General features: G+C 35.6%; 1 protein-coding gene across 3 annotated transcripts in view; it reads left to right on the top strand.

Moving 5' to 3' along the window:
- The window catches only part of PIK3C2G (phosphatidylinositol-4-phosphate 3-kinase catalytic subunit type 2 gamma), a 250,762-nt gene that overhangs the window by 171,924 nt on the left and 63,154 nt on the right, over positions 1–15,684 (top strand). For all 3 annotated transcript variants that reach the window (XM_086885512.1, XM_086885513.1, XM_086885515.1), the window contains 6 exons: positions 614–794; positions 2,344–2,451; positions 4,689–4,781; positions 6,899–7,028; positions 9,022–9,158; positions 11,854–12,023. In XM_086885512.1, the coding sequence (XP_086741638.1) occupies positions 614–794; positions 2,344–2,451; positions 4,689–4,781; positions 6,899–7,028; positions 9,022–9,158; positions 11,854–12,023 (819 nt within the window). The remainder of the gene's footprint in view (positions 1–613; positions 795–2,343; positions 2,452–4,688; positions 4,782–6,898; positions 7,029–9,021; positions 9,159–11,853; positions 12,024–15,684) is intronic.

The following is a 15,684-nucleotide window of genomic DNA, read 5'->3' as shown; positions in this document are numbered from 1 at the left end:
GTTGGCAGTAACTCCAGTTCCAAAGCTTTTGCAAGCTTCAGAAGAACTAAAAGATGAGATTTGTTTTAGACCAGCACTTACCAGTAAAGAAAGAAATAAAATGGGCTCATTTCACTCTTTTTTAGCAGTATAGCCAATTTCAGAAATATCTCCTTAGATTAAAATAGTAAAAGTTTCTAGAATTGATGGTACATCTGAGACTAAAACAGTCTTTAAATGCAATTCCTAGCTGAAAGATGTGCTTGCTTGTATAAATGAACTGGCAGGAGAAAAACAATATTTAGGGATGTATATTTAACACTGGACTTCAAAAATGCAACTTGTTTCATTTTGTTAACTTTTCTTGCAGAAATAAGAAGCAATACAAGCACTGCACTATTTATGACAATAAGAAATGACAGTTTTCTGTTTATTCAACACATTTGGAATCTCATTAGTTATCAAATGGGACTTGAGTCTCATTGCCTACAAGCAATATGATTTTTTTTTCATTTTCTGCTGCCCAAAGTGACCAAATGTAGATTAGTCTGTAGTTTATTGTTCCTGCTAGAACTGATATATAATAAAATTCATTTTTAGACATACAGATATTTTTTTCCCCTCCTTCCTTCAGGCTGCTGAAGAATGCACAGAATGAAGTTCATTTCAAAATGTGGTATAAGAAACTCCTGGCTGCTCTCCAATTCTGTGCTGGACAAACCCTGAACAATGAGTTTTCTAAGGAAGAAAAACTCATCAGAATTCTGGAAGACATTGCCACAAAAGTGAAAGCTGCCAGTGACCCAAAAAGAAAGGTTTGTTAAAAAATATTTCCAGCTAAGTTTCTGTAGGGAATTTTATATTTTCTAGGATAACACCTCTTCCCTTTAATTCCCTTTACATAAATAGACCAAAGATTTAACTAAACTTTGTAAATATTTTTCTGCTCTGAAAACAGGTAACAGGTAAATATTTAATTAACTCTCATCACTATTACTCTTGAGGTCTGCAGATCTTTTGAGCCATTTAAATTCCTTCATCGCTGGCTTTTCAAATGGTCTCAGAGGTGGCCAGAAATAATGGCAACAAGGCTGATTATCATTTCACTGAGAAGAATGCTCACATTCAGCACCTCATCCCAAAATATTTGACTCCTGTAGAGCTGCAGTATTTCTTGAAAGCTTTACTAAGAGTTGTTCTTGGCAGGCTGGACATATCCTGATTTCTTAGCAAAGACAAGCAGAGTGGAATATAGTTAATATCTCAAATATAGCTCTCAGCAATGAACACTGAACATGTATCTGCAGAGATGCCTCCCTGGCAGTAGAAACTTGCAGTTGTCTTCTCCAGTGGGTGCAGCTTTTATATTGCATAGGTACATTTCCAGTTCAGAACTGTTAATTTTCCAGGACAGCTGCTGTTACTTACCTGGTGTGTAAAACTGCTTCTTGTTGAAATCTCAGCAAGGCAGAGTGGAAAACCAAATAAAATTATACTGTCTACTGCTGGTTATCATGGATATCATGAATCTTTCTGCCTTGTTAAGGATTCAAAGATTTTCAAAGGGTTTCTCAGAAAACTCTCAGTGCTGCTACTGAGAGCAGCAAAGCAAACATGGAAGTGAAAAGACAAAAATATTTGCAAAAGGAAAATCCATGCAAAGGAAAAGAAATAGTAGTAATACATTATACATCACTGATGCATAATTCAGATTTTAGAGATTAATCTCAAGGCTGCATTTACTGTGATACTGAGAAGCTCCCAAACCAGGCAAGGGAGATCACAGTGTTGAGGCAACAAGCAATGAGTTGGGAAGATCTTAGGGAAGACAAAAAACCCCATGAGATACAGCAGAGCAATACAAGGCTAATCAACCCCTAATGAAGAGTATTGAATCATAGAATCACAGAATGGTTTGGGTTGGAAGGGATCTTAAAAAAACACCTAGTTCCAACCCTCTGCCATGGGCAGGGATGCCTTCCACCAGACCAGGCTGCCCCATCCAGCCTGGTTTCACAGGCAGAGGTTTTTTCTGACATCCAATCTAAACCCACCCTCCTTCAATTTGAAGCCATTCTCCCTTGTCCTGTCACTCCATTGGAAACAGACCATTTCCACCTGAACCTATGAGCTGGTAGCACATCTGGGCAGGAAAAGCATCAGCATGGAGTAAAATTACAGTTCTTATTTTTAATACCCCAGTATGGCTTCATTGGCTGTTACAAGGTCACAAGGATGCTGCCGGCTCCAGAAATTGCATTGCTTGTTTAAAGTACAGGAAGGCAGTCAAAAAATAAAATAGAAAATTAAAAACCAACTTCTTTTGTGTTCTTTCATGCTGCCATAATGGTTCATGTGCTGCAGGAGGTGTTAAATGTGGAGCTCAGCAGACTCCAGCAGTTCTTCCAGGAGGTGAAGGTCTGCCGGCTCCCCCTGAACCCCGCCCTTGTTGTCCAAGGCATAGAGGCAGATGTAAGTGTGATCAATTCAGTTGTCAATTTTTGTTTTTAGCATCAAGGGGAGACGGAGAGAATGCCTGCATTGATGGGGAAATGATGATAGTGGCATAAATCATCTGGTCAGTTTAGATCCAGCCTAATCCCCTTCAAACCAGGGCCCTTTGCTTGAGGCAGAGGTGACAGGATGGGTGGGGGCTTCATGTGTCACACCAGCCAGAGATCTCAACTCTGAGCAGCCCATTCCCAGCCCTGCTGCCCTGGCCTGGTGCTGGGATTGGCAAGGACACCTGGAATTCCACCAGTTCCCACCAGGTAGCCCTTGGTGACACGTGTTTTCCCATCTAAAACTCTGCCATCTCAGGTATGGGGGCAGCAAAAAGTCTGGAGCCAGCTGTCTGTTTGCTGAGAATTGCTAAAATATTAAATATTAGCTTATCTGTATTTAGGACCCCTATTAAAAATGACTTAAGGATAAAGGAAACAGCAATGCTCTTCAGTGTTACTTGACTTTGCAGTACTAAGATTCAGTTATTCGTTGTTCAAAAATATCTTCATAAACTAAGCCAGGAGTAAGCTGATTCATCTCTGGAGAAAGCAAATGTACCCAGCACAAAGGAAAAAACAAACCTGAGCAGCCATATATATTACCAGTTATAACTGCTTAATTACAGCAATTTGTGCTCTATTTTTGTTCTCTGGCTCATTATCCGTAGTAGACCTGATTCTAAGGGGTGCTGATCCCTTCAATTGCCTCTGACCTGTGTTTCTCCAAGTAATTGCTATTCAGCCTTGATCTGGCTGAGAACCGAGGTCTTCCAGCACCCCAGAGCCTTGGGAGAATTGTGTGTGAGACAAGTCAGAAGGATTTGAAGCCTGCTGCTTCTCCCTGCTTTCAAGCTTTTGGAAATAATGACTAATGGAAAGGTATCTCACCATAAAGTCATGCTATTTATACTGCACCAGCTTGGCTGGACAGATACAAAAATGTTTAAATGTAATATCTGAAGAGTTTTTTGGGTTTTTTTTTTAATATTTCTTATATCATTATAGGCCATTATCTTTCTATAAATACATGTAGTTTCTTGATTGGACTGTACGTCAGTATAATCATGCAAATTAGAACTTTTAAGTACCTATAATTACTTAAATTTAATTCATTTTGGTGTCATCTATTGATTTTACCAGTAGCAAGCCCCTCTCCCAGCTCTATCAGAGTCACATTATCTCACAGGGACCTTTCAAGCACTCACTGAGACATTTCAAATCAGCAAAATTCCGCGGGGGGTCGGGATCTCATCGTTGATAATGCCCTGGTCCATCACAGGGGTCTGGGGTGGCTAGGGCAATATCTGCATGCTGGCCCTGGTCCATCACAGGGGTCTGGGGTGGCTGGGGCAGTATTTTCATGCTGGTGCCATGCTTTGGGATGTTCAGATGAAAAGCAGCAGACAGCTGTGTCTGCTGGAGCTCAAATTAGGCTCCCTCACACTACAGCCTGTAAGGAGAGCAGCAGCTCTTGTGGGGTGCTCATTATTTCCAGAAGCCAGGCCATTAATTTACCATTGTCTTTAGCTGCTTTTGAGGGGTTTCCCCACCACCCCTCCTCTCATGTTTTTAATGAGGGTAATAATTCCACCCTAAACTCTCGTAGGATTTGCTGTGTTTGGCTCATTAATGCTTTTTGAAGCCCTTTGAGATCTTCAGGTGGAAGGAGCTGTAGAGCATGAAAGTCGGAGTTTGTGCTTAATTAAGATAAATTCCACATAAAATAGAGCATGATTTTCAAAATGTCCTGTGTGCTCAGCCAGAGTGAGGTCATCAAAGAAACTGGCAGGTTCTTTGCTTCCATGTCTGATTGGGCAGGGCTGGGTTTACTTCAGAAAACAACGGGACCAAAGGCTTTTCAATACTTTAAGACTCATTAAACCAGTCTTATATAATTCATCTACCCAGTTCCAGGCAAAGCTTATTGTTGATAGGCCTGGGTGAAAATGAAAAAACAATTAGTACATAAAATATTATCTGTTCATATGGTCTGATATTTAGGTGAAGAAGGCTGTCTGGAGAAAAGAATTTCTTGTTTTTCAGACCCAAAGAAACAGTCAATAACACCAAGAATTATTTATTTTTGCTGCCACTGCTACTGAGCAGTGTTTAGAGCTGAAATCTTTTTCAGAGGTATTGTATTGGCCTGGTGTTTTGTATATGTGACACTGTTGTTCTTCTGTCTCATCTCTCTTTCCCCTGCAGTCATGTTCTTATTTTACATCCAATGCCTTTCCCTTAAAAATCTCCTTCATCAATGCGAATGCTCCAAGTGGGAACATCAATGTTATTTTTAAGGTATGTTCTTCCTCTAATCCTCAGGTCTTTTGGTATGGAAAATGATCATTTAAAATTCACCTAATTTATGCTTTAAATTGAGCCTAAGACTAGTTGATTTAGCTCTGCTGCTTGTTTATTCCTATTATTTTTGACACTAGATCTTTTAATGAAATATGTTGAGGCAATACACTAAGAGAATCAAACAAATTATGGCTGGATTTTTTCCTTAGTGAAGACAACTAGACTGGAATATAAATTTCATATTTTAAACCTAGCTTATTAAAGACATCAAAGTCAGAGGACAAGTCTCAGAGATAGCTCAGAATGATTGAACCCTTAGCCATGTCCATATGTCTCTAAAAAATCAAAATACTGGAGTGTTCAAGGCTCCATTTGCACACAAACCTAATTCTGCCCCTATCAGCCAGCGCTGGGGAATGGGCTGAGGAAGATGAAGGTGGAGGGGACAGCAGATGAGCTCTGTCTCCTTTGAGTTATTTAGAGAAACTGACTCAGAAAAAGCTGCTTTATTTTGCAGTTATCACCTAGAAAAGCTTCAGAGTTCAGAACAGTCCATCCACAAAAGGCAATACGTGCATTCTAAAGTTAATTCTCTTCCAAAAGAGCTAAAGTCTTCCCTAAAAGGGGATATTGGTTTTAGAGCAGAACACAAGCTCATGAAATGGCTGATGGATACAAAATGGTTGGTGGCCAATGGCATCATTCTTAGGTATTTTGCAGAATCTTTTTCCAAAGGAGAGATCTAAAAAATTGATATAAATAAATGAAAAAGAAATAGATTCTATGCTGCCTTAAATTAACTTGCCCTTTAGAGCAGCTGTGATTCTCAGGAATAGAAGTACACTTTCCATGCCTGCTAAGGGGAGAAATTAGCAATTTTAATCTTTTTCTGAACATTTAGAAACCTGGTTCATATGCTGTTTCATCTGAGAATCAATATTAAGTAGCAGGTCCCTACCTACCTGAGCAATCCCCTGCTCATGAGGCTTTTAAATAATTGCATTGGTTCTACTCAAACTATTCTTTTCTACCTAGTAATGCTGAGCAGCCAACTCAATGTCCAGTTGCTGTAGAAGTATTATAGCTGCTGTCACCTTCTCCTGTCAGCAAAACATTGTGCTAAAATATCTTTTACTTGTCCTAGAGTTCCACTGATTATTCGTGACAGATAACTCATACATAAACGATAAGCACAATAAATGGTAAGGGTAAATTGTCTTTCTGCTGTACAAGTGGAGAGAATAAGATTTTTTTTGCATTTTTAGGTGCTAAGAAGAATTAATTGGAGTCAAGATTACCTTTCAGTGAGAGAAGAATAGATTCAGATGTTTTTGTCTTTTTAAGATGAGTTTATGTTGCCCCAAGAAATTATTTCCCGGCAGTAAATGTCTGTAGATTGGAATGGTTGTGTAAAAAGAATGTAATGAAAGAATAAAACACTTAAAATACCAGTAAAAATTATGTATTTTACGTGGAGTGAGATGGGGGGGGAAACAAAAAATCAAGGCTGTTGTTTTCACAGGCCATTTACTCAGCCATGGTTGAAAATAATCTCTTCATTAATTCTTGTGGCTACAATTAAGGCCCCATTTCATTGAGATTATTGTTTGACTAACTCCATGGGGAGAGGGGTCATCACTGCATCACTGCTTGGAACTGAATATGAATCATGTTATGAATAAAATGTAAATTTGTAATAAAATTCCCTTGCAAACACCAAGTTGTGAGGCTTAATGTTAGACAAAAGCTGTCATTTGTGCAGAGGGATCTAGCATTAAGTAGACTTGAAAATGTAACTAAATTAGGATCCTACCTCAGGATTAAATTTTCAAACCCTGATAGTTACATAGGAATAATAAGCAGAAAGGCCACAGTTAAGCAGAGATCCTTTCTTACCATCTCAGTGGCTGTCCAAACTGTTCCTGTCTGTGTGTGCCATCTACTCTGTCCTCTCCTGACACAGAAAGGTAAGAAGGAACTTTGAAGGAAAACAAGACAGAGTTACTGTAGTGAATGTAGCTGCTTTGGTGGGCAAAAAAAGTCCCTGTTAAATAGGACATTATTTCTGTCTGTTATTGAAGGAGAAAACTGAATTTCATGTGCAATTTTCACAGATAGGTGATGATCTACGTCAAGATATGTTGGTTCTGCAGATTATTCGAGTGATGGACAGGATTTGGCTCCAAGAGGGACTGGATATGCAAATGATCATTTATAGGTGTTTATCTACAGGGAAAGGACAAGGTCAGTCTTAAATTGTAAAAGAAGCCTGTACTACATTATTCATATTTCATGTAAACAGTGGTGTATAAAATTTATTTATTCTGCCTCTCTAGAACTCACTGGATTTTGTTGCTACTTAGGCTAGAATTTTCCAAAAGCCTCAACACTGTCAGCTTGCAAAACATTCTTAAATTCACATATCAAAAAGAGGGCTTTGGAGAAAATTTGCCCTAGCTAGTGAAGTTTTAATCCAGTGTAGTCCTACATAGATGCTTAAATGAGCCTAGATGCATGTGGCTACAGAAAGTACCTGCAGACAAGTGATGGCAGCTTTGTGCTGTTGATTTTGAAATATTATTCTTGTGATTTATGTTGCTTAGGGCAGGCCTGACTCATCTGAAAGCTCTATTTCTCTCTTTTATGGTTGTTATAGCAGAGCTGTAGCAGGGATGCCAATTGCTTGCTGTAGAAATCTGCTGACAGCAGTAAGCTGGCTATATTTCCCTGACCAAATCTTCCACTGGAAGTAATCCTAGCTCAAATAAAAGGCTGATGTATCCAGATTACCTGCTGTACAAAAGTTATTAAAATAGAAAAATCAAAAAGAAAATAATTGCCTTCTGAGCCACAAAAGTGAACATGAGAGAGGAGGAATGATCTAAAGGAAATAAGAGAAAAGTATAGATGAGTTCAGACACAAGGCATGTGGTTGTGGTGACCTGGAAAAAACTCTTTTTTGTAGGGATGGGAGTCAAGAAGCTTGAAAGCTTCTGCTTCAAAGGCAGCTAATACAAGAATACTATTTCTGGCCATGACATTATATATAGACTCTTCCATATACTAACACTTAATTTGATGTTTGCCAAGAGAGATACAGAGATCATCTGCAAATAATATTCTCTCCCTGACAGTCTCTTCCTTCCAGCATCACAGCAGCAAAAACCCCTGTCTCACAGTTTTTCCACATGTCTTTCCTTGTGAGTTTACATCAGTGTTAAGATAATTGATTTGCAGTTAATAATTAAGGCTAAAGGCATGCCTGTGGTCACACAGGACACATGTTTAGGGAGGTTTGGGTACACAGGTTTCCCAAGCCCTAGGCTAATGACTTACTCCATGGCCACCATTCCCACACAAGGGGAATGGGAAATGCAAACACACAAATCACTTTCCACAGAAATCCAGTGAAAACTGAATTAAGCATTGCTAGAATTCCACTTTCCAGGCACGGTGAAGTAGAGGAGCCTGTCACCAAGTAAAATTCTTAGGGAAAGTCCTCCCTGTAATGCAGAGTAGCAGGATGACATGCCAGGGGACCACACATGGGGACAGGCACAGAGGGCTGGAAAGCCAGCTCTCAGGACCAAAAAAAGGGAATTAAGTTCATGCAGTAAAGACAGAGGATTCAGGTGAAGCAGAGTTGCAGAATTCTTGGCTCCTCTCTGCACTTCAGAGTCCCAGTGTGTGACAAACTGGGTCAGACTAATTTCTGCACTACCCAGTACCCTTTCTCCAAGCTGTGACAATCATCACATCCTCCAGAATAATTCCTGAACCTTTCTAGACAATACATACATACAAAACAACTTTATTATTAAATCTCTGATCCCACTTCTTAATTTTTTTTTTAATTTTGTACATACTCTGTTTTGTGCACAAACTTTGAATCGCTCTAAACTGTTCATTTTTCTGGTACTTTGAGGCAGTTATACTTTATTACTTAATATACTTTATATACTTAAGTTATATTTTTATTGGTGATTTCATTTTTTCCTTCTTTTATTCTTTCTTTCTATTTTTCCACAGAACTGCCCCTTTCCATTCAGTGCCCTTTATTTCTAATTTCCAAAGAGCCAGAGTAAAACAATACCGATCTGTATTTTCTGCTGCATTCATTATTTTTAAGCTTTAAACTATGTTTTTAGGGTTTTTTTTACAGGTAATATGCATTGATTGTCTTCCTATGTTTTTAAAGTTGAGGATTTTTCATGCAAACTCTTTTCCATCTGATTAGGACTGGTACAGATGGTGCCAGATGCTACCACGCTAGCGAAGATCCACAGGGAGTCTGGCCTGATAGGACCACTGAAAGAAAACACAATTAAGAAATGGTTTCACCATCACCATCCTCTGGAATCAAGTTACCAAGAGGTAACATCATAATGAAGTTTATTGCACATTTTCATGCTATGCCATGGGGAAAATAAAAAAAGAACCAAATTACAGTAGGCAGCAAAAATGAGTGGCTGAGACATGAGACGAGTTTCATGCAGAGAAACCAGGGGATCCACTTAAATCCCACTCTCTGTCTAAGGAAATATTGCTGTTTATCAGGTGTGTGGTATTACATTTTCTATAAAAATGTGTCATAGAGATGTTTAGCAATTTAGTAGAAAGGGAAGAGAAATTGAAATAGAAATCGTCTTGAACTCAGGAAAAAATTCGTTTTTAGGTCAGCTCTTTAAATTCTTTATTTTATATGAACCACATAAAGTCTTGGCAGATTTCCTGTATTTAGGAACAACCATGCCAATACCTAGATTTTCAGAGCTGTTTTATCAAAACCACCCAGTCATAGTCAAAATATAGAATACAGAAGATCATGCTCTTTCTATCACGTGTTCTCATGGGACCCCATGTAAAGCATCTGATTTTATGAGACTGCTTGTTCTGCACGAGCCAAACAATTGGAAATTTTATCTATAGGAGCAAAGGAAATCTTTCTATTAATTCCTTATAGGGTGAGCCCCTGAAAATTTTTTGTTTGTTTGTTTCTGGGACAATTTTTATAATCCTTTTCCTAAATTTCCTTAATTTCCAAACAATTAATTAGTGGCCAAAATTTTAAATTTAAAGGAGTGCTTTGAGTATTTAGCACTCTGAGAATAAAATGCTTTTATAGCAGTTTGTTAGTAGATGTGTTATACATATGCTTGGTAAAATTTAGTAATTTTGTAATTATTCCATAGGCATTTTCTTATCCACATTTTGTCTATGAACACTTGAATTCCTCATATATCATTTGATTCTATTAAACAGGAACAATCTATGTAGAATGGGAATTTTTTTACAAGTTAGTCTGTTTACAGCTTTATGGTAGAAGTACAGACAACATTTCAATTCAAAAGTGAGGTGCTGTTAGTTATTGATTGAAAACTTGATTTCTTTCTGCTGCTGCTGTTTGTAAAGAATACCATTAATGTGGAATATGCTAAAACAAATTCATACCCAATTTCTTCCAATTTTTTAAGTATATAAAATGCAGTCAGATCTGATTACATAGGGTATGCATAAAATTACTACAATGCATTCCCTTTGTGCCTGCTTGTGAATGAACCTTCATCTTTTTTTACTCCTCCATAATTTTTTACTCATACAGTACCAAATTTAAGGTGCTCAGAAACCTGGTGCAGAGCAAGCTTTAATATCCTCATTTTACAGCTGGGTGAACAAAATCACAAAAAGCTTAAGTGTTTTATCCAAGGTCATCAAAGTGAGTAAGTAGCACAGTCAGACATAAAATTCAGCCAGCTCTTGAGCTGTGGCCTAAGTCTTGCCATTGCAGGTGGCACTTTGCATTTACAGGGAATTCCTGAAATAATCATTTGCCTTGGACAATGTAAGTTTTTCTCAAAAAAAATTAAGATCCAGATTAGGATGGTTTGGGGTTTATTTTTATATTTTTTATCTTTTCAATTTTTTTATATTTTTTTATATTTTTTATATTTTTATTATTATTTTTTTAATATTTTTATATCTTATATATTTTATATTTTTATGTTTTTATATTTTTATATTTTTATATATTTCATATCTTATATTTTTATATTTTTATATTTTTATTCATATATATTTTATATTTATGTTTTTATATTTTTATATTTTTATATATTTCATATTTTATATTTTTATATTTTTATATTTTTATATATATTTTATATTTATGTTTTTATATTTTTATATTTTTATATTTTATATATTTTATATATAACATATGTTTTTATATTTATATATATTTTATATATGTATATATCATTTTATTATATATTATATTTTATATGTTCATATTTTATATTATATCTTCATATTGTATAGTTTATATTTTATATATAAATATTTATATTTATTTTATATTTTGTTTATTTTTATTACTTATTACATTGTATACATTGCAATTTAAATTCATGGGACATGGGCTGAGTTCTGGATTTAAGGAAAAAAAAATAAAATAAAATCCAGATAGGTATAGAACAATGCAGTGGATGTAAAACAGCCAAAATCCTTTTTACAAAGCAAATGGTTAAATCTGTGTGTTTCCAAATAGTTCCTTACAGTTGTTTTTGAAATTTACCTGAAGAACACTGAACAGAAAATGCCTTCCTGCCAAGAATCTTTTTTTTCCTTAAACATCTTTCACCTTAAAGTTTTCTGTAGACTTCCAGGTATCTTCAGAACACAAGGGGAAAACCTCATGCATAAAATTGTTCTTGTGCTGTAGCTTTGAAGTGCTTAAGTGCCATCTCTGTACCATTCCTACTCAGACCTGTCTCATGAATCTCTTTTCAAAACTGCCTGGTAAAATTTTTAACATGGTAAAATTTAATTTTACCGGCAAACAGAGCATTTGTAAAATTACATTTTAAAAAAATTAGATAGATAGATAGATAGATAGATAGATATAGATATATAAAATATAATTACTATATTAATATATAATATCATATAATGATCTATATTAATTATTATATATATATATATATATATATATATATATATATATATATATATATATAATATAAAAATTTATCTGGATATTTCATGTGAGAGCTTTTGTTTTGCTCACTAGGCCATAAGGAATTTCTTTTATTCCTGTGCTGGCTGGTGTGTTGTTACCTTCATCCTGGGAGTCTGTGATCGACACAGTGACAACATTATGCTGACAAAATCTGGACACATGTTCCACATCGATTTTGGAAGATTTTTGGGTCATGCACAGATGTTTGGAAGCATAAGAAGGTTGGTATCTATAATAGCACACAGTTAACTTCAAAGCAGTGGTCTAAAATTTCAACTCCCTTAAAAAAAAATATAAGCAAGATTACTTTTTTCTTCTTCTTCTTCCTGTATGTTCTAAAACAACACATTTGAAACTTCTAAAAAGTGTAGGAATGACTGGAAAAGGATTAAAAGATGTTGGAGATCCCTTTCCAGCTTAAAGGAGAAATGCAAATCCTTGTTTGGTCAGGAATTTGAGTGATGTAGTTCAGTAGTGACCAGAATAGAATTCTGATGTCCATTGCTTTTTTTTTTCCCCAGCTGACGAAGGTTCCTAAAATGGATCCAAATCCTTTTATCTGTCTATTTGACAACTTTCTTCCCATATTCAGAGAAGGAACCAAATTTTCCAAATAGACATGGAGAATAATTAAACTATGTGGGTAAATTTGCAAACTTTTTCATTACCTTTTGAAGTTCCACATCAAACCACACTGAGCTCAGGGGCTGCTCTGCAAATATCTGATTACCTTTGTAGGTGTGATGTACCTGTGTCATGCTAAGGAGAAATAGCATGATAATGTATCCAAGCTCCTGCTGTGAACATGTTAGGAAGGAATGAATTGAATTGGGATAAGGATAGGATGATGCCAGCATGTCCAGAACACAAAGGAGCTGTTTTAGCAGGGTAAAGAATGGATAGATGCTCCCCTTTAGTGACAAGATGAGTAGTGTGTGTATGTCTTTCATCCATGTTTTCTAAAAATTTCCAGAACAAGTATCAGAATTAAGTTTGAGCTAATTTTCTTCTTTTTTTTTTTTTTTTTCCTTTTTTTTTCTTTTTTGTTTTTGTTAAGCTGGCCTTTGCCTGCTCTAGACTGTCTCAGTGTGTTAGACAGACACAACAGCATGGGAGTATTGATATGAGGGAAGCTGATGAGGATAATAAGTACTTCTAATTCAGGCAGTGAAAAGATTTAGTTGCAGTGCTTAGAATTATCATCCATCATTCAAGATATGCACCCTTAATCCTCCTTATTTGCTGTGGAGAGAATAAAGCAGAACAGAGCAATAAAAACATACTCAGGCACACTCCTTGTCAAGTGCTGCATCCTTCTCTACAGCAAAACTCCTGTTGGAACCTGGCAGGAATTTCCTTGAGTAGTAATTTAACATAAACAAGAAATTACCTAGTTGAGTGAACAACAGGATGAAGCAAATATAAGAGGGGGCACAACAACCAAATTTAAAAGATGTAAGAGCGGTAATAAAAAATAGATACTAATATTACTGTTTTACAGCTCAGTTATACTACAACCTTTTATTAAGTCTATGAAAACTTGAAAATAGAGTCACTTCCACAAACATCAGCCTATTTTCCCATTTCTCAATGCAGTGTGCTGCTTTTAAACTACAGGATAAAATCATATATTTAGGATCTCCATTCATGGACTGCCCTCATGATTCCTTAGGAAAATTGGGTCTCCCACTTAAGAGCACGCTGCAAACACCAGGGGATAATCACTGTTTCCCTCAAGCCCACATGCAACAGAACAGATTAACATTGTATTAATTGTTGTATTAATGTTTTAGTGATACAATTTTAATGACCATTGTCCTTATGAGTTGTATGCACCATCTTGAAATGTAACATATTATTTGGAACACAGGGATATCACATTTTGACACATCACAAACTTCAGGTTCTCTCAAAATTTGAAGCTCTCAGTGCTAGTTGTATCCACTCATTCCCACAAGGCAAGTCCTGAAACAGGTTTGGCCTCTGGTTTCTTTAGCAGCTCTGCTATTTTACTTTTATTTGAGTTCTTATTGGATTTTTATTTGAGGTTTTTTTCTGCTCCCAGAATATCATACTCTAAAATAATATTGAAAAAACAGCAGCACAATGCTGCCAAACCTAAGAATTATTAGTGCTGACCCTTTGTGGGGTATTGTAGATAGATATTCTGGTAGATAGATATTCTACATACATTCTGGGGTTCTATAGGAGCTTTTAAGAAAGCAAAGCATGAGATGCAAAGCCCTGCACTTGGGATTTACACACATCATACAAACCTTTTTTGTGTGAGTGTAAAATGAAATCTGTGCAGATCAATGAAGGCTTACAGGCAAGGAATCCCTGCCTGAAGGTTGTAAATAATTTCTTACAGAACTTGGCAAGCTGCTTGCCACAGCTGTCCATTTCCTTGTCTCTCTTTTTGCCCTTACCAAAATTTAATTCCCTGTAGAACTCCCTGAGGGTGGGTCCTCTGCAGCATCCTGCACGTGGAGTCCTTCTCCTGATGGAGGTGAAGTGCACGGAGAGCTTTGGCAGCTCAGGGACTCACACACACGAGCTGCAGCTCCTCCCAGCACATCCAAAATGAGCCTACAGAGAACCTGTAAGCTGACATCATTCATCCAGTCATGCTCACACTTGCATTCCTGATTGTTAATTCCATAAAAAGGGGATTAATAAACTTTTCTAATTCCTGCCCTCATCTTTAAATGATACCAAATAAATCTGCTCAGTTTTGATTCCAAGTCAAAAATCAGTTCTTCCTGATATGAGAGGGAAGAGGAATCAGGAACTTTCTTTCTACATGTGCCTTCACAGTGCAGTAAATACTTTAAATAGTAATAAAAACACATCTTTCCTTGGATCTGGAGCTAATATTTCAGAAGTGTTGCAGGGAGATTTATGACCTATCTAACCAATAGCATAACAGAGAGCTTGGCAGGAGAATTATTCCCAAAGTCCCATAGGGAACTTTCCTACTGAACCGTGAGATTTCATTATCTTCTCTTTCTATTTTTTTTTTTTTAATCACACTGAATGACACCTTTTGCTAGCAGTAATAAAATGCCTTTCATTCTCTAACCCAGCCTCCACTTTTGACCCTACATTCCCCCAAAAACAGACAAGTCTGCAGGTACACTTCAAACTGGAGGAAGAAATAACTCTTGTTTAATCTCTTCATATATCTGCCTTGTTCTTCACCTGTTGAGTGTCCTGTGGTAATCATCTCAGACTCACTCACAGGTAAATAGGTGCAATGTAACCCAGATAATACCCATATAATATAATATATACTATATACTACATACTATATACTATATAATATGTTCTATGTTATACATTATACATTATACATTATACATTATACATTATACATTATACATTATACATTATACACTATATATTATACACTATATATTATATATTATATATTATATATTATATATTATATATTATATATTATATATTATATATTATATATTATATATTATATATTATATATCATATCTCATATCTCATATCTCATATATTATTTATCATATATCATATATCATATATCATATATCATATCATATATAATATATCATATATTATATGTCATATTATATATGTCATATATAATATATAATTTAAAATATATAATATATGATATGTGATATATAATATATAATATATAATATATAATATATAATATATAATATATAATATATAATATATAATATATAATATATAATATATAATATATAATATATGATATATGATATATAATATATAATGTATAATATTTAATATATAATTTATAATATATTATATTTAAAATTTAATATAATGTGATATATCATATCCAGAGAATCATCCAAGTCTAGGTCAGTCATCAGGTGG

Source organism: Cyanistes caeruleus, chromosome 4, assembly GCF_971803275.1.
Source record: "Cyanistes caeruleus chromosome 4, bCyaCae1.hap1.1, whole genome shotgun sequence".
Taxonomy (NCBI): domain Eukaryota; kingdom Metazoa; phylum Chordata; class Aves; order Passeriformes; family Paridae; genus Cyanistes; species Cyanistes caeruleus.
Note: the sequence above shows the minus strand (reverse complement) of the source record. Positions and strands in the feature narration are given on the sequence as shown.